General features: G+C 44.3%; 1 protein-coding gene across 5 annotated transcripts in view; it reads left to right on the top strand.

The window, feature by feature from the left end:
* The window catches only part of DOCK8 (dedicator of cytokinesis 8), a 228,608-nt gene that overhangs the window by 68,784 nt on the left and 134,118 nt on the right, over positions 1 to 25,706 (top strand). For all 5 annotated transcript variants that reach the window (XM_078436043.2, XM_078436042.2, XM_078436044.2 and 2 more), the window contains 3 exons: positions 11,769 to 11,892; positions 16,890 to 17,102; positions 23,151 to 23,236. In XM_078436043.2, the coding sequence (XP_078292169.2) occupies positions 11,769 to 11,892; positions 16,890 to 17,102; positions 23,151 to 23,236 (423 nt within the window). The remainder of the gene's footprint in view (positions 1 to 11,768; positions 11,893 to 16,889; positions 17,103 to 23,150; positions 23,237 to 25,706) is intronic.

The following is a 25,706-nucleotide window of genomic DNA, read 5'->3' as shown; positions in this document are numbered from 1 at the left end:
AAATTCATTTAACCAATTTTGATGTGTACATGATTCCCTGTTTTTCATTGTTATACCCCAGTATAGTAACATCCCTCTACAAAGCTATGATTTTTTCCCCTTCAGAATAAATCCCCATAAGAGGAATTTCTATGTCTACGTTAAGTACAAATTTAAGGATTTGGCAATAATACATCAGAAAGATTATTAACAACTATGCATGAATCCTAAGAATTTTGGATGTTATCTTTTAATAAATTTCTAAGTTACTTGTAAAGAGACAGTACTTTGTATTTTTTAAATAATGAAATTGGGCACACGTTTTCTATACATTTGTTGGACATTTGTTATTTTTCCTTCGTGTCTTGCTTATTTATAAAATTTGTGCACCTTTATTAATGTATTTGTCTGGGCTCATCTCTAGGATTACCTTTACGTGTTAGGGATATTAACCCTTTGTCATATAGTACAAATTCCTTACCCAGTGTGTTCTTTGTCTTTCAATATTGCTTATAATTTTATAACATTCAGAATTATTTATGCAATCAAATCTTTTTTTTCTCCTGTGATTTCTATTTTTGCTGTCATGATCAAAATGTAATTCACAAACCTGATGTTATTTGTTAGGAATTTTGGATTAAATGTTAATCCAGACCATTAGCCACTTGATTGTTGTTCTTTTCCCTTATGTATCTCCCTCCATTTGTTTTCATCTCTTCTGTGGGAACAATGATTATCCATATTTTTATTTTATGCACATTTTTTTCTCCCCTCCCACCCCCCACCAAACTAGGCAATGTCAGCTTTAACTTCACGTGTGGCAACATACTAGGGATGGGGATTGCCATTGGTCCTGTTTTCTGCACACTTGTGTGAAGGTCCGGTTCCTTTCCCAGAAATTAGGTAGAAGCCTGCAACTCTGAAACTCACTGTCAGTTTCGGGAAGCTTCGAGTAGTGTTTTAGTGAGGAAGCACCTTTTCTACCCCACCGTTTGATTCTTTGGTACTCTGAATCTGATACTCTGGAAACAAAAGCTCCAGTTCGTAGAACACACTCCTCCCAGAGGTCATTCTGCCCCCGTGTGCACCTTTAATATTTTCTACGTGGGGAGAAATGAGTACACGGCTGCCAGAGGCCCTTCATCTCCCAACCCTGCATCCGTCTTTAGCTCAGTTGTTCTCTCTGAGTTGTTTCTTAATCGTTGCTGAATGGCGGTAGAAGGAGAGAGGCAAGGGGAGGTGGGGGTTCTGGTGGTGGTGCAAATGGGTGCAACCTGAGAGTGGCTCCATACATAAGCCACTACAGGGAAGAAGTTGCATTCAGATTTCTGGCGAGTGTAGACACTGACTGCACAGGGACTGGCAGGAGGGAAAGCACCAAGTGCCTTCCTCGGAGTTCCCCTCTGGGGAGACAGAGCGTGGGACATCATTCTGCCAGCTCATCTCATTCACAGACAGTCTGTCCAGATTCAGGTGTCTGTTCATTCTGGCGAGTTTCCATTTTGTCCTCGTCTTCTCGAGCTGTGTTCTGGGAAGCTGGCAGACACCACAACAGGGGTTGCTGGCCAGTTGTTACTTAGTGATTAATTAGCTCTCCTTTGAACTTGTTATTTTACGTGTCAGATGATGCATGCTCGTTTGGAGAGAAATCAAGTAACTAAAGCGTGTTAAGTAAAAAGCAGTCTCCTGCCTCAGTCCTCACTCACCCCCTGCCTTTCTCTTCAGCCCACTCTTAACGACACGGATGTTGCTGTGTAGACTTCCAGAGCTTCTTTTCATACCCTCGCGAATATATATATGGATATTTATGTTTTACACAAATATTGTGTATGTAGATGCGTACATGTAGATATGTGTATATATATGTATATATCCCTCACTGCCTCATACCCCAGAGGAGAAGAAATGTATCCTAAGTTATTGAATCTTCCTCTTTTGATGCACATTGCAATTGTCCTCATTTTCATGTATAATTAACTCGCATATCATTTTTCACATATTATGTATGTTGACATATTATTTATAATAAGACCACAGTGGACATCTGCACATTTGCCCTTCTTCGTGTGTGTATTTCTGAGGGCAGAAATGGAGCCAGTGCACATGACACATGCTCATAAGGACTGCCAAATCTTCCTCCGGGAAAACTATACTGATTCACTCCATTACCACCTGGGCATGAAACTGTCCTGTCCCCCCATGTCTTTGCCAATGCTGGATACGATCGACCAGAAGAAAATACACGCTCCTGAAATTTTTCTCCTGTCATTGTATACCAGAAGCTGTTATATGTACCTTCTGAATGTTGTTTCTATCACTGAGTTTTCTTCCCTTAGCTATCCAAAAATCCCAGTTAGATATATCTTCACACCACCTGAATTCCTACTCCTAGGTATTCACCCAAGTGAAATGAAAACGTATGTTCCCATAAAAATCTATATGACAGTATTTATGGCACTGTCGTTTGGGATTACCCAAAATTAGAAACCACCAAATCGTATGCAGTTTTGTGATGGATAACCAGACTCTCATACATCCATACCACGGAATACTACTCAGCAATAAAATGGAACATATCCTTCATACATTGAACCACACGGATGAGTCTTATTTGTATGATGCGAGGTGAAAGAAGCCAGACAAACAAAGATAATTTCACCATTCCATTTGTGCGATCCCTTCTGGAAAAGGCAGAGCGGTGGGGACAGGACACAGATCAGGGGTTGCCAGGGTGTAGGGCTGGAGAAAGGAACTGACCGCAAAAGGTCACCGGAGACTTTTGGGAGTGCTGAAACTATTCTAAATCTTGACTGTAGTGGTGGTTACCCAACCGTCTGCATTTGTCAAAACTCACTGAACTGTAGGGGCGCCTGGGTGGCGCAGTCGGTTAAGCGTCCGACTTCAGCCGGGTCACGATCTCGCGGTCCGTGAGTTCGAGCCCCGCCTCGGGCTCTGGGCTGACGGCTCGGAGCCTGGAGCCTGTTTCCGATTCTGTGTCTCCCTCTCTCTCTGCCCCTCCCCTGTTCATGCTCTGTCTCTCTCTGTCCCAAAAATAAATAAAAAAAAAAAAAAAAAAAAAACCTCACTGAACTGTAATCCAAAGAGGATACATTATAATTGTTCCCACAAATCAATGGATAGAAATCTAAGATACTTCCTGGCTTTACTTAATTACTCGTTAAATGTAAGGTCTATTCCTTTGCTATGGTTTACTATATTATTTCACAGAATTGTGATTTCTCTGGAGCAGGAATAAATGGGTTCAAGTCCCGGCTCCATCACTCGCTCATTGTATGGCCTAAAGCAAACTATTTTTTGTGTGTGTGTGCCTCAGTTTCCTCCTCAGGAAAACCAGAATTAGAATAGCACCTACCTCATAAGTTATATTGTATACAATAAATAAATCAGCACATGTAAAGTACTCAGATTTCTTGGCAGATGGCAGTAGGCTAGCTACCACTTCCGATATTTATTAAACAGTATTACAGAGTGTGCTTCCGTTGCCCCTGCCCAATTAACAAATAATTTCAATTAGACCTATTCGTAAGGTATGATATGCAAAGGAAAAAAGCAGGGGACAACTCAGTGTTACTGAAAGTTTCTTTTCATTTAATAATCCAGGGAAGATTTCCCATCGTCAGCACTATACTTCATATGTTCTTGACATGAAGATAAAATTTGGAAAATCAGAAGGCCTGCTGCTTTAGGGAGTATCTCGTTCCATTTCAACCTTATCCAAAATATTCCTCTCAAGTGAAATGAGACCTGAAGACTTCAGAAAAAGTGCTTCTATTAGCATGTTAAAAGAATGAAGCAACACCCCTCTCCCGTATATGTTAAGGCACTGTTGGGGGGTGGTAAACTCCTTTCCTCTGGAAGCCATTTCCCCTTCTGTGGACATGTCTCTGTCATCCATAACCGTGCAGTCAAACCCTGATTTAGTTGGCTCTTTTATTCCTCAATTATCTCCTTGCTGATATTACATTTCTCTGTAATATCTAAGGATAGTCTTTTATGTTCTTGCTATCTGTGATAATGGCTTTGAATCCCACTTAGGGAGCAGGGGAGTGGAGTAATGGCCACTTCCGTTCCCTCCCACGCTTATAATTCTATAGAGCATTTGCCACTCAAGTTCTATAATTGAGACTTTTAAATCAGACAAGAGTGCTGCCCATGAAGGATAGAGGAAAGTTTTAGAATTTCTTTTATTTTTTAAATTTTTTAAAATGTTTTATTTTTGAGAAAGAGAGAGTAAGCTGGGGAGGGGCACAGAGAGAGGGAACTCCAAGCTGTCAGCACAGAGCCTGACGTGGGGCTCGAACTCACACGAACCATGAGACCTGCGCTGAAGTCGGACGCTTAACAGGCTGAGCCACCCAGGAGCCCCTAGAATTTCTTTTGAACTTAATAAGAAAGATTAGACGACACGGAAACACAAAATACATGATCTCCTTTGGGGGGAAATATATTTTCCTACTGGACATGTTTATGTTACTTAGACTGGGCGATGCCTTGACTGGATCCCATTTTATCTTTCGTGTCTGTAGCATAAAATTTGGCGTCCTAGCTCCAAAAAATAACAGTGCTTTTCTCCCCATGACTTTTTGGAAGTGACCTTTGATCTAATGAATAGAATGGCGGTTGCATGTTCTTCTCATCTCATTTCCAAATACTTGAAAATTTTGTATGGATTGATGTTTCCTGGCATCTTTTGAGTCACATTAAATGTTTCAGCTTCCCTTCCTCTGCCATTTTCTCTAAACGAACTCGAGAGCGACTGACTTGAGAATGTGTTTGGTATCTTGGTGGAAAGTCAAACTCTTAAGTAGTGAAACTTGTTTACATGCTATTTATTCTTGGCATATTATCTGCTGCGACAGTGAAACATTTCATGAGTGTTATGAGCAACATCGTAAAAGCCCTTAGATTTTGCCTTTCATCCTGGGTGATTAAGGTAATTCTGAAGGAAGGTCGTGCTCAAGGAGAGCTGGGACATCAAGGAATGGGGTATCATCTGTTTTATTACTCCATATTTTACTCCCAGTGAACTGGTAAACAATTAAAATTCAAACACATCAGTGCCTATAATTCAGTTACTCCCAAAACACCATAAAAATGTCTCCCTGATCAATAATTGCTTATTATGACACGCATTTGTTGTGCTGGCTGTCAAGGTGCTTAGCTATTTGCTTTCTAAAAGCAAGCAAGGCTCATCAGCCGGTGCAGTTACAAAGAGCGACCCAGCTGTGGAAACCACTGAGCCACGCCTGAGCCGTGACGCACAGACTCCTGGGCCACAGCTCCACACCCGCCGTGGCCCACAGGCCAGGGCTTTCACCAAGCCTTCCCCGACCTGGCGAGGAAGGAAATCTCTGGAGGAAATCGCTCCCTTCTGTGAATTTCCAAAGCATGCCGTTTGTATTTGTCTTAGAAGCTCTTGCCCTACTCTACATTGCATTCTGATGAACGTGTCTGAATGCTGATCTCCCCTGTGCTATTTCTCACTCGACCGTGACCTCACTGAGGACAGGGACTCCTTTAAAGTTAGGATTCTTGTGTATTCCTCTTTGCATCTTCTTTGTTGCCTCCGTCTCAGGAGATACCTTATAAACATGTGTCGAACGGGACAATGGAGGAAGCTTTACTTGGCCAATGTGCAGGGGGCTCTGGAGGGATCACGCTGCAATGTTTTCTCACCGTCCCGCTTTGAGGCAGGGGGTGGGAATCTTGTCCCCTCAGACCGGTCAGTCGTTGGCCACAACCACGGAGCCACATGGGAAGTTAGAGGGCTTGCTGGCAGGTAGAGTGAATCATTCTGATGTCTCTGGACATGGCAACTCCTGTGCTCACAGGAGCTGCTGAATAGATGCACAACTTGGTAAGTCGGACCCACTAGCAGTCTTTATGACAGTGCCAGACACCTAACATATATTATTTTCCTTTTATTTTGAAACAAGCTCAAAGTTACACAAAGCTTGGAAGTGTAATACAACGATCTTTTTCCGTCTCCCAAACCACTTGAGGGTAATTTGCCAACCTGATTCTCCATTACTGCCGATTACTTTAGTGTGTAATTTCTCTTTTTAAAACTATTGATTCATTTTTGAAAGAGAGAGAGAGAGAGAGAGCACATGTGTGCATGCATCTGCGTGGGGGAGGGGCAGAGAGAGAGAGGGGGACAGAGGATCCAAAGCGGGCTCTGCGCGGACAGCAGTGAACCTGATGTGGGGCCTGAATTCACGAACCGTGAGATCATGACCTGAGCTGAAGTAGGACGCTCAATCGACTGAGCCCCCCAGGCACCCCTAGTGTGTAATTTCTACAAACAAGAACATTCTGCATCATAATTAGCATATAGCCCTCACGTTCAGGAAGTTCCCATTTATACATTATTACCATCTAATCCTCAGACCCTATTCAGCTTTCTCCAGATGTCCCAAGTATGCCCTTTGGAGCCAAAGGATCTAGTTGAAAGGCCTGCATTGCATTGAGAAGTCACATGGCTTTCGTATTATTTATTTTGGAGCAGTTCCTGACTGTTTCCTTGACTTTCATGACCTTGAGATTACAGGGAAGTTTTTTTTTAAGTTTATTTGTTTATTTTGAGAGAAAGGGAGAACACAAGCAAGGAAGGAGCAGAGAGAGAGGGAGAGAGAATCCCAAGCAGGCTCTACGCCTTCAACACAGAGCCCAACGTGGGGCTCGAGCCCACAAACTGTGAAATCATCACCTGAGCTAAAATCCAGAGTCAGAGGCTTAACCAACTGAGCCACGCAGGTGCCCCCAGGCAATTATTTTTTTGTACATAATAATCCCTTCATTTGGATTTGATTATTATAAAATACTCAATTCCTCATCAAACTTTCAGTTTATTTGTATCAATATCAAATCATAGTTTCCTATCTTGTTCAGGTTTGAATCCAGTTTTCTGGTTTATGTTGATGCTCAGTTTGTCCTCACTTTGACAAGTGTGAATCCCTTCCACTGGCCGCTGTGTCTTTTTTACATGCCCCCAGCCGTCACTGATCACATCCTTGCTTTCTGCCACAAGATATTCCACGCTGATCTAACACTTTCCTTTCCTCACCCCTGGAATCAGTCATTTCTCCAAGCGGCTCTGATTCCTTTTAAGTGGAGAGTGCTACTTAGAAGCCAAGCTGTAGGTGTTGGGTGTGCTCATTGCTATTAAGGTGTTGCTCATCCAATGTGTTCTCAGGGAACAAAGTAGGGTGTGTATGTGTGTGTGTGTGTGTGTGTGTGTGTGTGTGTGTGCATGAACGTGCACTGGAAGTCACGAGTTCATGTTGATAGATGCAATTCTGGTGTAACATCACAGTATTCATTGTCGTTTTCTTCCTTTCCATATTTTTACCCCTGCTTAGATGGTGAAACACCTGACTCTTACTGTTCTTAGTATGTTTACTTACTTGATCAATCCCCCTGTATGTAACCATTGCCAGCATCACCCCCCATCACCACACAGTCGCCCTCCTCCTCGTATTCTGGCTCTGACACCCGCAGGCTTCCCCCCTCCTGTGTGCATGCCCCTTTTGGCCTCCCCCGATACTTACTGCCAGGCCACCCCTCCAGAGACACCCTTGGCAGGCTGCTACTCCGGGTGCATGGCCTCCTCGTTCTACTCAGAATGTCTACCCTGTTATCACGTGCCAGGATGTTCCAAGGTTGGGCACCCTCCTCACACCATGTGGGTTCTGATTCTCCATGCCTTTTATATGCGTGCTCTCCTTACCCTCTTTGGCCTTCAACTTCCCATTCTGGGCTTCCTCACTTCCTCCCCTTCCTCCCTCAGGCATGGAGGACGATCTTGTTCTGATAGTTTTAGTGCCGGCTCGTGCAGGAGGGATAGGAAGGGAAGGGAAGGGGAAGAAGGGAAAGGAGGCATATGTATCGTTTTCCAGTCATCACAACAGGCCTTCAAAATGAGCAGTGTTACTCCCTATGTCACACCTGTGGAAACTGTGGCTCAAAGAGATTATGTCACTTGCCTAGCGAGGGTCTCATAGCCGGTAAATAAGGGGGCAGCATCTGAACCCAGGTCCTGGACACCAGAGCCAAATTCGGTCCACTCCACACTGCCCCTAAAGAGTATGGTCTTGGGGTGCCTGGGTGGCTCAGTTGGTTAAGCGACTGCCTCTTGATTTGGGCTCAGGTCATGATCTAATGGTTTGTGAGTTCGAGCCCCATGTCAGGATTTGTGCTGAAGGTGCAGAGCCTGCTGGGGATTCTCTCTCTCCCTCGCTCTCTGCCTCTCCCCCGCTAATACTCTCTCTCTCTCTCTCTCTCTCTCTCTCTCTCTCTCTCTCAAAATAAATAAACTTTAAAAAAAGAGTTTGGTCTTCAAAATATGTTTGGTCTTTGGATGGTTCCCAAATATACGATAACAGCGTTTGGAGAAAAAGAATACAATTCGCTTGGGAAGCGATAGGTTGTGCTCATTTTAGGAGAATAGTTTTTCTACTGTTCTACTGCTTGGCCTCCTTCCCCATCTCTCTCTTGTCTGCAGATAGGTTCAACAGGAGCATGGCTTTATTTGGCTCAGTTGCCTGCATAGGGTAATGAGGTTGGGCGTTCGGGTGGCCAGTGGCCCTCAGCCAGCAGTCTCACTACCTACCCGTTGGTGGTTTCTGCCTTCCGTGGCTGGCACTTCTAAAATGAGTCATCTTTACATGCTTGCCAGCCCTTGTCCTCTCCCACAGCCAGCTCTACCCCTGCTGCCACAAGGGAGCTTTGTGACTTTCTGAGACTTGAAAATGGGGAAGTAGACGCTAAATCTAGAATGAGGAAGGGGAGAAAAGTTTGCTGTGGTTCCAAACACGCAGCCATGGAAAACGGCAGTCTTAATGCCTTCCGTCCTCCCAATCCTCAGGGCCGGTGCGTGTCTGGCATTACAGTGTACGTATTGTATATAAGGAACTTTTAATACTATTCAGTGACTCATTTTTGTAATGCCCATTTGTCAGTGTCTTTTGGGTTCATATAAAGGACTCCAGGAAACATTCTAACAAAACGGAGGAGAAAAAAAGAAGAGCAAGCATCCATTGGCATAAAATAGCAAAAGATCAATGGCCAAACAATTCTGACTTCTCCCAGATTTAAGCATCTTTAGGCAAAAATTGATTAGAACGTTTCCGGATACAGTGTATGAACTTTTTATCACAAAATCTTAAAGCCGGGCAAGTATCTTAGAGTTCACCTCGTGTTTATGCCTCACCTGTGAAGAAACAGAGGCACTGGGAGAAGTGATTGAGGATGATGGGGGCAGATGCATGGCTGTAGTTGTGTGTGTTTGTGTGTGTGCGTGTGTGTGTTGTTACCTGTCAGTGAACACTCAGATAAGTGCACCTTAGGAGACAAGAAAGAAAGCTAAGGCAGATACGGTTCTGGTTGCCAAGGCACACAAGGTCTTAAGTTAGGCTGCTTCCTGATTTTTATTTCTGTGGCCTGAGCAGGTGGCCTTATGAGGAGACATGTGACACTGAACCTTTGGCATCAGTTCTCTCTGGAGTGTATAAGTCCCAAGAAGGTCAAAGGGCAGACACCAAAGTGTGAAATTTGTGTTTTAATTCACTGTTCCTATTAGATTTTAGAATTACTTTTTTTAGTGTTTATTTATTTTTGAGGGAGAGACAGAGACAGAGCACAAATGGGGTAGGGGCAGAGAGAGAGAGAGAGAGAGAGAGAGAGAGAGAGAGAGAATCCAAAGCAGGCTCAAGGCTCTGAGCTGTCAGCACAGAGCCTGATGTGGGGCTTGAACCCACAAACCGTGAGATCATGACCAGAGCTGAAGCCGGACACTTAACCTATTGAGCCACCCAGGTGCCTCTAGTTAATTCCTTTGGGAATTTTTCCCCTTAAAGTTGGATTCTGCAGGGAAAATAATCGCAGATTCAGTGTGTTATAATTACAAGAGGCATCTTAGGATGCCACTCCCTATTTACCACTATTTTGAGTTGGGTGCATTTTCCACAGGACATTATATTACATGTAAGTTTTTCTTTGAACCCTTAGAGTAAAAAAAAAAAAAAAAAAAAAAAAAAATTGTGCACTGGTTACCCATCCAACACCCGCTTGGATATTCCTAAGTTTCTACTGATGAGAATAATTTTTAAGAAGCTAACAGGTTTATGAAATCCTATGTAAGGCTCTCTCTCTCTCTCAAAGATCTTCTGTTCACAGAAAGTAAATATTATAAAATAAATCTTGCTCACACATGTATCTGCTCTTCTCAACACTGCCATTTGCACACTTAGAGCAACTGGAACCAAAATCATTTTCTTAAATATTTTAAGTAGTTAGTACTTCTGGGGCATTGTTTGAAAGGGTCCCCCAGAAGACGTTTTGGGAATTGATGTCTATGAACAATATATTTTAAATTTCATTTATTTGGTTGGTATTTAGGAATTCCAAACCAGAAATTATTCTGGATATTTCTCTTGAAATCTTTTCTAAATGTTTAGTCTTATTTCCTTATTCAGAGTGTACCTTACTCATTGACTTATTTTTTTTCAGTTCCCAATTTAGCCTGCTGGTCCCCCAGCCCTGTCAATACAGGTTTAGATCGGGGCAATGCAAGGGGCCAATGCAAGGGGCAATGCAAGAGACACTAACGATGACCATTTATAGTAAACTTTGACTTGAGTTCGTCACCATACCCATCTTGTGTGTCTTCTACGCTATTCCTTGTCTCCTTTCACTCAAAACAAATTGCCTGTCTTTAGAGCACAATAAAATCGAAGGACAGAGCTGTTCTCCCAGCAGACAACACTGGGACCTCTCATTTTTTTCTTTAATTAACTTAATCAACTAAAATTTATTGACTACCAGCTCTGTGCATAACCCAACACTTCATCCCTCCCAAAGAGTTATAGACTCTGTATTTGGATCGTTGCTGGTAGCTCTCCCACATTTCCTGCTTAATCTGTCTGCCATTTGATTGGCCTAATAAATCCTAACTCATTTCATATCCTTTTACCAACCTGCTCAGGGGGGTTTCAAATAGTGTGAGAAATCAAACAAAATGGCGGCGTGGTTGTGCGGTTGACTTTGCAGCCTGTTTTCCAAGAAGACTCTGAGTCAGAAAAATGGGGAAAAGGCGTGCTGGTTTCTGTAGTTATTATTTGACAACTCCTATCTGTTGCCTTTTGCATGGTGGTCTCATTTCTTTCTCCAGTGACAGTGGTGGCCATTATATTTTAAACCCTTTTCATAGCTAGACATTTTTGAAACACAATCTTAATGGAGTGCATGGAGTGGAGATTGAGAATATTAGCAAAGATTTTTAGCATGTACGTCATTTATCTCTTCTTTTTCTTAACCATGTCCTGCCTTTTTCATTCATCATTAAGAACACTGATGGGGACATTAAACGTTTTCCTCTATTTTTATCTTCAAACGATCTTTATTTGCTGCTCTGCACATTGCTAGATTTATTCCAGCCTCTTAACACTGGGGTCATAGTTTAGCGTCAGCTTGTTGCCAAATGCCCCGCAGCTGAAATGACCACACCTCCGAAGTGGCATTTTCCCAGACCATTCCTGCCTTTAATAATGAGCCAGCCAGGAGGCAAGTCTGTCTCTCATTACAGCGCAGCTTTGTATTAGGCCTGGTGCATAATTAGATGTGAGGAATTACAATCGGTCTCTCTTTGCAAGATCTTTCAGTGCCGTGTGTACACTTAAGCCATTACTTTTGTTTTGAATCTAATATGTTTGCATCCCTCTCTTTCTCTCTCTCTCTCTCTCCAAATGATATAATAACAACCATAAAAGAAACCAAGGAAGTGCGGAGATTTGCAGCTTTAAAAAGACTGGATCCCGAAGGGATTTTCACAAGACACTTCAGAAACAGACGTTTGAGTCAGAATCCTTGGAGAACAGTGAACCCAGCGCGCAGGTATTTTCTGTCAACAAACGTGGTTACCAGGTTACCGGTCTGATCTGCCCAGGGCATGCTGTTGATGTTTGAACTAGAAAAAAGGCTAGAGACTCAGAGAATGTCAGAGTGGGAGGGACTCTACCATCTGAGTCAGGGATTTCTGTTTTTCAAACCTGTTTGTAGCTACAGAAGTTGCTGTTCAAATGAGAACCCACAAGTTCAATAATGAAAATACATAAAAGCGGAGGGAGGGTGCCCACGGAGCCCACCCCTGCTACAATTCCTGAGGACACCCAGGGGCGTCCCTAAGGCAGGCTGCGTGCAGAAAGAGTGAAAGCCAGACTGCCTGGGTTCTCTGTGGTTTTTGCCACATACTCACTCTGTTGCCCCAGACAGGATAATTTACCTCCCTGGGCTTCGGTTTCCTCCCCTGGGAAACAAGGATGATAACAAAGCCATCTTTCATATTGTAATTTTTACTTTTATCTCCTCGTTCCGTTAAATTTTTTTGAGTTCATTTTAAAACTAATTGTGTGTAAGTTATATCAGCTGTACATTACATTTCAGGATGGGAAAGGAAAAATTAGGAAATATTTACCTTAGAAAGGAGTGTTGGGTATGGGGACCCAATGGCATAAATGAAATAGCGCCTTAGGGGACATGCTCTCTGACCATCTTGGTCAATTGTTGTGTGATCTTGGAGGAGTCGTGTTCTCACCCGAGTCTACTCAATGGGAAATGACGGTCTCTTCACTTGGTCTCTTCTCATTTTAAATCACAGCTCCCTGACTTCAACACTAGTTTAGGTTTGAGAATATTTGGACCCTTTGGGAAGAAACGGAAGCATCTGAACTAACTGGGAAAAGTAAATATTTGGAATCTGGAACAGTCTATTGAATGTATTTGAATAATTTCTCTAGAGAAGGACAGCCATAGTTGACTGGAAAGATCGAGAACTCAGGCAGGGATTCTGTGGAGGAATAGTTGAGCATATATATTTTGTGCATCTATTAAAATTATGGAGCAGTTGAAATGCTAGAAGAGAATTTTGAAAATATGTTCATGTTAAACCACAATCAAGAATCGAAATTTAGAACACTGATGGGGAATCAAAATTTTGAATTTGGTAGGAAAAAGATGCCTACAGAAACACAGAAGGCATTGTCTTTGGGCACTAGAACTCCTGTAACTTCTTAAAAAGTATTCTTTTCTCAATTTTACCCAGTTTCTCTAACAAGTACTTATTACTTATTTAAGGGAAGCTCACTGTCTTAGTCACTTTGGGCTGTGTAACAGACTACCATAGACTGGGGTAGCTAAAACACCAGACATTTGTTTCTTATAGTTCAGAGAGGGGGAAGTCCAAGATCAAGGTGCTGGCTGATTTGGTTCCTGACAGGAGCCCTCTTCCTGGTTTGCAGACACCTTTCGATGTATCTCCACAAAGTAGAGACCAAGAGAGAGGAAACAAACTCTCCCGTGTCTTTTCTCAGAAGGGCACTAATCACATTCATTAAGGCCCCAGATTCAAGACCTCATCACCTCCCAAAGGTCCTACCTCCCAACTGGGACTTGCAATTTCAACATAAGAATTTTTCAGGGACACACACGTTCAAGTCCATAACGCTAATGACAATAACAGCTAGTCACTAACACATGGGGTCTTTTGACTATTCAATGGGTTAATTTGTGTGAAGCATTCAGGACAATACGAGCTCACACTTAGTGCCCCACACAGGCTAAGTAAAGAGTCACAAAAGAACAAAAAGTGTATAATTCTCCATGTGTGAGGTCCCCAGAGTAGTCAGATTCCTAGAGACAGAACATAGAATGGCGGTTGCCAGGGGCTGTAGGAAGAGGAAGAAATGGAAATGACCGCTTAATGGGGACAGAGTTGCAGCACAGATGGGTACAGGTGAAGAGTTCTGGAGACTGGTTGTACAAGAGTGTGACTGTCCTTCGCCCTGCTGAGCTGTACGCTAAAAAATGATTAACATGGTACATTTTATGTAGATTTACCACAGGTAAAAATTTTTTTAGAAAGCCAGTGCTCTATTCCAACTTTTATAGGTGCGAAAAACAAAGGGGAAGGAATTTGCGTTTCTATAGTGCGTTTTCTGAACTGGTATAGCTTTCAGCTTGGCTCTCCTTATAAGCATCTCACCGTGCTGAATGACTAGACAGTTCTACAATACTACCTGGTTTTCAAACCACGTGGTCTCTACAGCCAAGCTCACTGCTTTATCTGAGCTCTACCTAGGAATCAGCCATCAGTTCCAGTACTGAATATGGTGGGCTTCCTCAAGCATGGAATACCAGTGCTCTGTGGGGGATTTTTAAGGGATTTTTCACTGGTAATTTTGACTAAATTCAATTTTTTTTAATTTTATTTATTTTGAGGGAGAGAGAATCCCAAGCAGGCTCCCCGCTGTCAGCACAGAGCTGGGCGCCGGGCTCGAACGCCTGAACCGTGAGATCACGACTGGAGCCAAAACCAAGAGTCGGACGCTTAACCGACTGAGCCACCCCGGTGCCCGGACCTTGTCTTGGTCACCTAAATTAGGCCTAGTCTTGGTCACCTATCAGATACGCCACCCCAGATATCTTAACAACAAAAAAATGTAACCGAGGGAATTGGTTAAACAGGTTTTGGAGGACCCGGAGAACCGAACAGGAAAATCGAAGTCCGACAGAAACTTTAGGTGCAGGAAGCAGCACGTCACCCTGGGGCTGGGGCCTAGGGCAGTGGCTCTAAGCCTGGAGCTTCACTGCAATCCCCTGGAGGGCTTGTTTGAACTCAGATGGCTAGGCCCCACCCTGGAGTTTCTGATTCAGTTGTTCTGGGTGGGTGGCACTCAATAATTCGATTTCTAATTAGCATTTCCCAGGAGGTCCCAAGATCACATTCAAGAACTGGGGGTCTAGTGGGAAGAGTTTGGAGTTTCCAGAACCTAAAAACCCTGAAGAGTGGCTTCGGAGCTGGGACTCAAATCCCTGGGGAGGGGGCGGGACCTAGCTGTGGGGAGTATTTCCGGATCTCGGAGGAAAAACCCCACAGGGTCAGGGAGTCTGGACTCTGACCTCTTAGACGTGGGACTGTCCGCCTGGTGCTGGTACCAACAAGGAGGTGAGATGAAGATGGTTCTAGAAGTGCCCAAAGAGGCCGAAAGCCAGAACCAACTGCCACTACCGGAAGTGTGAGGAAATGCGAGCAAAGAGGGAGGAGGGAGTCCCTTCTCCCGGCTCCAGCCGTCCAGTCTCCCTATAGCGCCCCCTCCTGGCGGAACCCAAAGGGAGCCGTGGCAAAGCCCAGATGTGGCTTGCTGAGTACCAGAGAATAAAATTTAAAGCTGAGGGAGGATAGGCAAATTACCAACACCCCCATGAAGCACCCTCGTTCAGCGTACTAACTGCACTCAACTAAGTCCTCAGCTGGGTTGCGGAGTCAGGTTATGCAAAAGTTGTATGGTTTTCAGTATTAGACTAATACTCACCGTGCAGAGATGCTCAGGCAGTGAGACAACCGGCAACATCGTCCACGTCACTGCCATTCTTGGCACCTTCTGAGTGGAATGGTGAGGCCAGGTGCCTGAATTTACGTAGGTGCAACACATAACATGATACAACTCCGTGGTACACATAGATTTCATAAAAATTAGATCATATTATACCTAATCTTGTATGCCCTCCGTTGTCATATTAACAATACACCATACTGTGACCGTCTCTCTCTTCCAACGAATACGTGTTTCTTGGGTTTTCTTTAAATGGTTACATACATTCCCTCGGATGCAAGGTCTAGAATCTCTGAATGCTTCTTCTTAGGGGGACATTTAGATTGTTTCTCTTATTTTGTTGCTATAAACAATGTTCCGGAGATGCTCTTGTCCTCACAGTCCTTGCTGACTTGTCCAGTTTATGCCCTTAGAATACATTATGGACATCATATATATTTCTTGACGTCCTTTTAAAGAAACTTGGTAAATTCACTTCCTTTTCCCAAGGCTCTCATAAATTCTAAGCCAAAGAAGTATCAATGATTACAGTACTAATATTGATTATTGCTAGCACAGTTAGGTCAAATTTATGATCTAGCAGAGTAGAATTTCTGTAAGGTCGATGGATGTCACAAAAAGTATACATCGTAGACATTGTACAGTACCATGTCCATTTTGTAGAACTTTAGGATAACATTTTACCATTAATTTTACAGATGTTTGTAATAGTTCCATCTGCCTTCTTACCCCGTATCATTAATTATGGTTGTCAAGGCTTTGCCAAATCTTTGGCTGGGTTTGCAATTCCCCGTGACTGAAACGTTCCTAATGGAATAAAGCATCTGCTTGTGAATTGCTTTACGACTTTTTTCAAACACACTGAAGCCAAAAGTGGACACTACTTGACTGGCAAATGCTTTCCTGCTTTTTGTTCTGGTTCCTGTTGCCCTAACTGTTACTAAAGCCCCGTCGAAGGGTGTTCCCACCCCCACGTCTCTGTCTTTGGAAGCATAATATCGAGTGTGGGAATTTATATGAGGTTTAATTTGGAAGGCTTCTCATACAACCTCTCATTTTCAGTTTCAAAAGCCAAGTTCTGGAGTTGAGATTAGGCCAGGATCCCTCTATGCCCCAGTCCAGCCCCCTTTCTATTATATGTTATTTCAGTTCTTTTCTGCTTGAGTGTGAGACCTCAGTGAGGTTCCCAAGAGACTTGGCTCCCACCTCCAGAAAAGAACATGGCCCCAGAACTAACAGGAACACCGTGCTGTGGTCAAACCTTTCCTCAAGGACCAGTGTATCCACATCCGATGAGTAAATTACCTGCTTCCAGGTGGGAAGGAGACGTTTCATTTTAGGATATTCCGACCAGGAGGCTAAGATGTGATTGCTTGGCTCAGAAGCCACCTGAGGCGTGACTCTGTAATCCCACGTTGGAGCAGGGGTCTGACATCCCAGATGCTTCCGGACTCACTTGAGACCCGCAGTCTCTCTCACAAGATGTGTCTTTTCTCGCAGGCACGGCCCCGCCACTTAAATGTGCTGTGTGACGTGTCCGGGAAAGGTCCCCTCACTGCGTGTGGCTTCGACCTCCGCAGCCTGCAGCCTGACCAGCGGCTGGAGAACCTCCTGCAGCACGTGAGTGCCGAGGACTTCGAGAAGCAGAATGAGGAGGCTCGGAGGACCAATCGGCAGGCAGAGCTCTTTGCCTTGTACCCAGCGGTGGACGAGGTGGGTGCGGCCATCTCCATGTGTGAACTGCAGTGGGGACACAGAGTCTCCAGGAAACTGCTGTTGTCCGTCATTATTCTATAGCACTGCCAGAAGGCCCAGCGGTATGATTTCTGGGCTGTTCTTTTTACTAGAACAGGCCTGTGGAAGAGCAAAACTAGTTATCGATCAAGCTTACAAATGAGGTTCCGACAATAGCAACCAGGATTTCCATAGCTCTTAACGAAACGCTTTCACTGATACCATCTCATTTAACCTTCAGAACATTTTACGGTCTGCATGCAGTAACCTCACGCAGTGAGTCAAACCATTCAGTGATTTGGGGGATCTGTTTTGCCGTTAATCCATCAAGGCATGTTACTTAAACTTCGGTGTTCTTTTTTTTTTAATGTTTATTTTATTTGTTTATTTTGAGAGAGAGCGCATGAGCAGGGGAGGGGCAGAGAGAGGGGAGAGAGAGTCCCAAGTAGGCTTTGCACCGTCAGCTCGGGGTCCAATGTGGGGCTCAAACTCACAAACCGTGAGATTGTGACCTGAGCCGAAGTCAAGAGTCAGACATTTAACCGACTGAGCCACCCAGGCGCCCCTAAGCTTTGGTGTTCTTAAGTGTTTTGTTAAAATATTTTTAAAAATAAGGTCTGTAGGGCTGCCTGGGTGGCTCAGTCGGTTAAGCACCCGACTTGGGCTCAGGTCATGACCTCGCGGTCCGTGAGTTCGAGCCCCGCGTCGGGCTCTGTGCTGACAGCTCGGAGCCTGGAGCCTGCTTCGGGTTCTGTGTCTCCCTCTCTCTCTGCTTCTCCCCTGCTCATGCTCTGTCTGTCTCTGTTTCTCAAAACTAAATAAATGTTAAAAAAATTTTTTAAGAGAAAGAAGGAAAGAAAGAAAGAAAGAAAGGAAGGAAAGAGAGAGAGAGAGAGAAAGAAAGAAAGAAAGAAAGAAAGAAAGAAAGAATGAATTTCTGTGAACAGCCTGAAGAGAAATGCTTTGAAAACATTCTGGCCAAAAGTGATCATAGCTGTGCTCTTAATGCATAGAACTTCAGAACCTTGATTGTCCACTCTTTATATATCAGAGCTGACCCAGAACAGTGTGATAATTTAGGCTTTACCTGTGGTCATCCCCAGGGGGGTGCTTCAGATGGGCTGAGAAATGACCGTCCTCCAAGCCTGTTTCGGCTCCTTATACTTTATATGAGGCTCTCAGTCTTTCCTCCGCATGCCAGAATGTCTGCTACTGGCTCGTGCCAAAACTGGCTACAGCAATATCTCCGTGGTCCAAATTTTATTCAAAGTTCTGTTGCAAAATATATGATTTGGGGGGCATTTTTGCCTAAAAGATACACTGTCCATCCATGCCTCTAAATGTTTTAAATTTAATTTTTGGATCAAGCAAGAAGACCGTTAGGGAGCCTGGTTCTTTTTTTTTTTTTTTTTTTAATGTTTATTTATTTATTTTAAGAGTGAGAGAGAGAGAGAGTGCACACATGTGAGTGGAGGAGGGGCAGAGAGGGAGAGAATCTCAAGCAGGTTCCATGCTTAGCATGGAACCTGATGTGGGGCTTAATCCCATGAACCTTGAGATCATGACCTGAGCTGAAATTAAGAGTTGGTCCCTCAACTGAATGGTTCACCCAGGTGCCCCTAGGGAGCTTGATTCTTAAACCTTTTGAAGCCCCCACCCCTGGGTATTGTGACTGCTGACTTGCCCTTCTATGAGTTTACCAATGGTCAGCGGAAAGGACAGGAAAGCAGACATCTGTGATGAGATAGGATATTGTGTGTACTGTGCAAATATCATGGAGGACACTGACCTCATCCTACGCCTCAGTGAGGACCCGGAGGGAAAGTGTCTCTCAGGCCTTCAGACAGAGAAGAGTTCGCGTCCACTGGGGAAACGCAAACACAGGAGACATGTGCGTGTCTTCTCATTGGCTCTCCTGGATTCATTACTTAGGGTCAAATTTCTGTTCATCACTACTAAATCTAGTGGCTTACTTATTGGTGTCCTGAATTATATTCAGCTTTCTTTCCTTCTTTTTTTAAATTTACTTTTACTTTTTTAAATGTTTATTCATTTTTGAGAGAGAGAGAGAGAGAGAGCGTGTACGTGCACGCACATGAGCAGGGGAGGGGCAGAGAGAGAGGGAGACAGAGAATCTGAAGCAGGCTCCAGGATCTGAGCTGTCAGCACAGAGCCCGACGTGGGGCTCAAACTCACAAACTGTGAGATCATGACCTGAACTGAAGTCAAATGCTCAACCGACTGAGCCACCCAAGCACCCCTTCTTTCTTTCCTTCTTATCTTTATTTCCCAACCCTCTTGGTTTTCTCATCTCTTGATTTATTTTCAGTGGCCTCAAATTCCTTTTCTGAATGAGGCAGATTACAAACAAAAATGAATGATGTGGGCAGCCTTATTGCCTCCGTTCTTGAGATTGCAAAGTAACAGAGAGGTAAAGTGACTTGTTCAGGATTCAACAAGCAGGTGAAATGACAGAATGGAGCTCCTAGCCCATTAACCCCAAATCTTATGTTTGCCTATTTATCGATCTACATATGGCTGCCTGGTAGATTACCACACGTACCTGAAACCCCGAGATGATATCAGCAACCACATTCTATCTCATACCTTTTCAGTTTCCATGGGAAACTTTAAAACTTATTACCGGTGTTAAATATGACCTTCACATGCATTCTTTTTCCTCCAAGTTCCATGCTGGGGGTGCCAATATGTAAGAAAGAGTCCCAAAGTGGACATCAGGAGAGAGAAAACAATTTGAAAGGGGGGTGGGGAGAACATGTCCAGTGAGGCAGCAGCTCATTGGAGTCGCCCTCGTGGGATTACACGGGAGGGTGTCCAGTCCCACATTGAGTGCAAGAATGAGTTACAGACTGTGTTGAAGGCGCTTTGTTTTATGGTCTTTGAAACAATGCAGAAACTTGATTAGGACTGAGAGTTATGATCTAGCAGAGGCCCTAATGGGCCTGCTTTATTGAGTGGAGAGGAATGCTTTGTAATTAGTGTGCCAATTATTTGTAAATTGGTATGTCTACAGTGCTGGAGGGCCCCTAGACCAGCCTTTAATATTTTGAAGCTCATACGCCCAGAGGTTGCATTTGCCCTTGTAATTTGCACTTTCTCCAAAGGTAGCCCTGTGGAAGAAAGGTAAATTTCTGGCTCCCATGAAGTAATCACACATGCTGATTTCTTTTGAAAGCACATTAATTAAACTATTTAATATTACCATTACTTTATTTCTTGGCGAGGAGAATTAGAAGAGAGGTGGACCATTATATCCCAATTATGACTGGGCCTGCAGGAGAGGCAAAAGTAGAATGCAACCATTATGCTTCTTTTTTTTTTTAATGTTTATTTATTTTTGAGAGAGAGAGAGAGAGAGAGAGAGAGAGAGACGAAGCATGAGAAGGGAAGGGGCAGAGAAAGAGGGAGACAGAATCTGTCAGAATCAGGCTCCAGGCTCCAAGCTCTAAGCTCTCAGCGCAAAGCCCAATGCAGGGCTTGAACTCATGAACCGTGAGATCATGACCAGAACCAAAGTCCCACACTTAACTAACTGAGCCACCCAGGTGCCCCACAACCACTAAGCTTCTATGAGGCACGTTTGTTCCCTGATTCATTGTGGGTTCTGTAAAAGGTATCCTATGTGTTGGTCCCTAAAACCATGCCACTATACTCTGAATCGCAGAAGAGTTTGCATTCAGACTCTTGAGGCTGCAAGTGACAGAGCCCAGTTAAAAACCAGTTAAGAAGAAGAGTAGTGGGGGGGCTCAGGTGATGAGATCACAGGCAGGCAGAGTTAGAGTTGGCCCCAGGATCCGTTGGGTCAGCTGATGGAAGAACATCTCTCATACTGTCTTTCTCTTTCTCTCTTACTATCTCTCCCCCCATTTCTTTCTCTCTAAATACACACACACACACACACACACACACACACACACACACACTCAGCAAGATAGAACAACAAACATCCTCTAAAGCTTCATATTTTCTCTTCTCCTCCTTTGCAAGCTAGTTCCTACTGCAGACAACTATAACACTTAAGAAATGCATATAGACTAGAAGAGACTTAGGAAAGACATCAATATGTAGACCTCGTTTAGATCGTGATTTAACAAACTAACTGCAAAACACACACACACCCAACAAAATGGATACATTTTGGGGAAATTTGGAACTGACTAAATATTCAGCAATGATAAGAAATTACTGTTAATTCTTAAGAGTCATAATGATTTTATAGCTCTGTGTTTTTCAAAGTCTTTATCTTGTAGAGATGTGTGCTGAAATATTTACAGAAGAAATGATATGATGTCTGGAGTCTTGCTTACAAGTAATCCAGTATTGAGTGTGGGGGTGGGAGGAGAAGGTAGTCAATGGGACTGTAGGTGAACCCAGGTTGCCCCTGAGTTGAGCTTGTGGAAACTTACATGACAGGTAAGGGAGGTTCACTACATTACCGTCTCCAATTTTGTGTATGCTCCCATTCTCCCAATGAAAAGCTTTTAGCCAAGGATCCTAAGGGTTGGAATCCAGACCAGAGAGGTAGCCTTAGAAGCCCGTGAATATGTGTTGAGGTTCTTCTCCAATGGAGTGGGGTGGGAGGAGGCCTCACTTTTCAGTGTGTCAGCTCTGATCACCCCACAAGTGCCAGCTTGTTCTGGAGGGAGTTGAACTCAGTGTGGACATCAAGCAGTGGCTGTCCCGAAACACGATCAGCAGTTCCAGCGGGCAGGTGGCCATCTGATGAACCCGGGCTTGGGCCTCGAGGAACGGAGGTTAGGGTACAGCTGGTTTGCTACTTTGTTCCACCCATCTGGGTACAGATTTACCGAGGACACGATTCTACTGCTGTATTTAAAAATGTTACCTGTCGCTGTGGGGTATTTGGTGGAAAGCTCCCATCATTTGTAGGCCAGGAGAATATAATCAGACACGACTCTTCTTTGGACCCTTGTGAGTTGCAGACCACCAGTGTTTAGGGAGTCTACTGCAAGAGCAGGAATTCAAGTTTTCATGGATTTGCACTGTTATCTTTGAATAGATGGATATAATTAAGATACTGTCGGGGTGCCTGGGTGGCTCAGTCGGTTGGGCGTCCGACTTTGGCTCAGGTCAGGCTCTCGCCATCTGTGAGTTCGAGCCCCGGGTTGGGCTCTGTGCTGACAGCTCAGAGCCTGGAGCCTACTTCAGATTGTGTGTCTCCTTCTCTCTCTGCCTCTCCTCTCTCTCTCTCTCTCTCTCTCTCTCTGTCTCTCAAAAATAAATAAAACTTCAAAAAACAATTTTTTTAAATGTATTATGATAGCTCAGATTTGAATGTTGAAAGTTGCCTCAGGGACTTGATACTTCTTTTTAAGTCTTGAGTCCCGAAGTGGTAAAATAGACAGGTGTATTTGTCATTACTAAGTCATTGCTAATTTGCCATTACTGCGCTTCCTGTCCTTAGAACTTTTGCCAGCTCTAGCTGGATATGCAGGCATAGAACCTATACATATTCAACCCCAAATCTCTATATCATCTGTTTAAGAGAACAGTGAACTGAGAAAGATACTATATTTTAGTCCTGATGGTTTGCATGTAGCCTGACGTGAGCTATTCTGACTCAGACCTCAAGCCTGAAACTCACATATTTACTAGTAAAACTTTGACGGGAGAAATATTCTGAATGTGTGTTTAGAGCAAGCAAAAAAAAAAAAAAAAAAGCCAACAATACCAACAATAGGTATTAGATTTTGCAATGCCATCTGGTAGATGTTACTCAGCCATATTCCTGTTCACATTTCCTTCCTTCCTCCCTCTGTTTCTTTGTCTTAAATGCTTAGCTTTCTGAAAGGCGAAATTGTTTGCTGTCAATGTTGACTTTGAAGCTTGGGGTTGGATAAAAAGTCCAAGTGTTATCCCACAGTTAGAAATAAAGCAAATGACAGTCGAGCCCTGGACAGCAGCCTTCCCTTCCCTGGACTCACTTCAGCTGGAACCCCTCGTGGAAATTCACTAATGATTTCTTTACCATGTGTTTAATAATAGGAGGATGCCGTGGAAATACGTCCGGTACCAGAATGTCCTAAGGAACATCTGGGCAACAGAATACTGGTCAAGGTCCTGACCCTGAAGTAAGTATCAGCAAACATCCCAAACACGACACTGAGGTTTATCTTGCCCTTTAGACAGAAACTGTCTCTGTCGACAGAGCCTAAATCAGGCACCTGTCAGGTGATGGGAGGAGTAGACTTTGGAGTCAGCTACACTCGATTCTATTTCTACCAAGCCTTTGACTGTCACTCTTCTATAATAGGGAAGGCACACCTTGAATTAGTCATGTAAGGTAATTGAGTGAAAAAGCATACATTAACAAAAGTAACAAGGAAAGCTGGATGGTGGGAAAAAAAAAAACTGAAAAAAACCGAAAAAACAGTGAGTGGTGTATGCGAGTCCGCTCTGATTAATTCATGAGAGCTGATCGTGCTCCTCCCAGCTCTGTGTTCTGTGAAGTCAAGCAGGTAGCGTGACGTTGGCCATGAGGGAATATTTACAACATAGAAATCAGAAAATGCTGCAAATCAGAGCTTTTTCTTTCCAGGGACTTGTTTGTTAAACATTTACCGGCACACCGCTGTTGAAACATAATGTGAGATGCGGCTAAAGCCCAGTCTCAGTGCCAGGGGAACAGGGTAGCAGGGAGCAGTGGGGACTATAGCAAACCATCCCAAGGGGACACTACTACTGGTTAGAGCTGATTCTTGCCATCCAAGTACACAGGCCCTTTTTTTTTATCAACTGTCTGCTTTGCTTTTGTTTTTGTTTTTGTTTTGTTTTTTCAAGAGAAGCTGGAAATTCAATTTTTTATGCATAATTTTCTGACTTCTTAACTATCTTCTCATCTCCTTTTTTTATTATTATTTTAATATTTTTCTATTTTGGGGAGACAGAGACACGGTGTGAGTGGGGGAGGGGCAGAGAGAGGGAGACCCAGAATCCTAAGCAGGCTCCAGGCTCTGAGCTGTCAGCACAGAGCCCGACACAGGGCTCGGGCCCACGAACCATAAGCTCATGACCTGAGCCAAAGTCGGACACTCAACCGACTGAGCCACCCGGGCGCCCCAAATTTCCTTTTTAAATACTACATAACTGCATGTCTGCATTCTGGATTCCTCTTCTGGGCCAACTGTTTGCCACATCTACTTAAATTTTTTTTTTAATGTTTATTTTTGAGAAAGGGAGAGACACAGCGCGAATGGGGGAGGGGCAGAGAGAGCCACCCACACACATACTGAAATCGAAGCAGGCTCCAGGCTCCAAGCTGTCCACACAGGGCCGGATGAGGGGCTTGAACTCACGAACCTTGAGATCATGACCTGAACCAAAGTCGGACGCTTAGCCAACTGAGCCGCCCAGGCACCCTGTGACATCTACCTTAAAGCAGTCATCTCCAAATTCTTTGATTGTTTAACTTTCATAGTGAGAAAAAGCCCTGTATTTTCCATATATGTATGTTAATTTTGTACACACACATTAAAATACTGTACGCGTTATAGGGATGCCTGGGTCCTACAGGGACGTCGGGCTCTGTGCTGACGGCGTGGAGCCTGCTTGGGATTCTCCAACTCCTCTTCTTCTCTCTGCCCCTCCCCCGCGCATGCTCTCTCTGTCTCTCAAAATAAATAAATAAACTTTAAAAGACACATAAAATGTTACATGCGTTATCAAATAGACATAAATTTTGAAATATGAACTAAGTAAATCAAAGTAAATTAGAGTAGCTTTTCCTCCACAGGAGCAGCCTGTCTTGCATGCCCACCGGAGGGTCCATTGCAGCCTGCTCCTGCAGACTGCCACGCTAGAGAAGGCTTCCACCTCAAATCACAGACTCTTCTGAAACTATTAAGTTCTAGATGTTCCATCCAGGCAACAGCACGTGAGCATAGTATTGTTTCACGCCCTCGGGGGAGGGCATCCATGTCTTGAAGTGAATTCACGGACCCCTAACGCAGCCCCTGGTTTGAACTTCGGGCATCTGGACTCTGGACTCAAGGCTGTGTGTCAACCCCCGGGAGCCTCTCTGAGAATTTGAGTTCTTCCTGATAGATGAGGTTGTTACCCGGGATGATCTCGAGGTTCCTACCCGCCCTGCACTCCTGTGATTCCAATGCGGAGCCTCCCCAGATCCTCTCCTGAGAACGCGAGCGTGAGTGGGCAGCGCTGCTCACCCTGGGTCCTGGGGGCTCGCTTGATGTTGCAGCCCCTCCCCCCAGCCGGCTCTCCCAGCGGGGGGAGGGGCAGAGGGGCTTTTGTCTGTAGCAGGACAGGAGGGGCCCCGTGAGCCCGCAGTCGGTCAAGTCAGGGCTGCAGAAAGGCAGATGCTAGCCCTTGCAAGCCAGCCCGGAATGCCAGCCTTGCAGCCGGGCCGCTGCCCGGAAGGGGCCGCTGGTCTCCTCCCTGTTGCCAGGGAGCCCACCCTGTTGTGTGAGGCCCTGGTGCACCCCCAGCCGGCCCCTCGTAGGTGCAGTAACTATGCTATTTGGGATTGGAGGAATTCTCCCTCATGGTGTCCCTTTGTCACCAAACTTTCTAGACCTTTCCAGC

The sequence above is a fragment of the Panthera onca genome, chromosome D4 (assembly GCF_046562875.1).
Source record: "Panthera onca isolate mPanOnc1 chromosome D4, mPanOnc1 haplotype 2, whole genome shotgun sequence".
NCBI classification, from domain to species: Eukaryota; Metazoa; Chordata; class Mammalia; order Carnivora; family Felidae; genus Panthera; species Panthera onca.
This window is presented reverse-complemented; position numbering and strand designations above follow the sequence as displayed.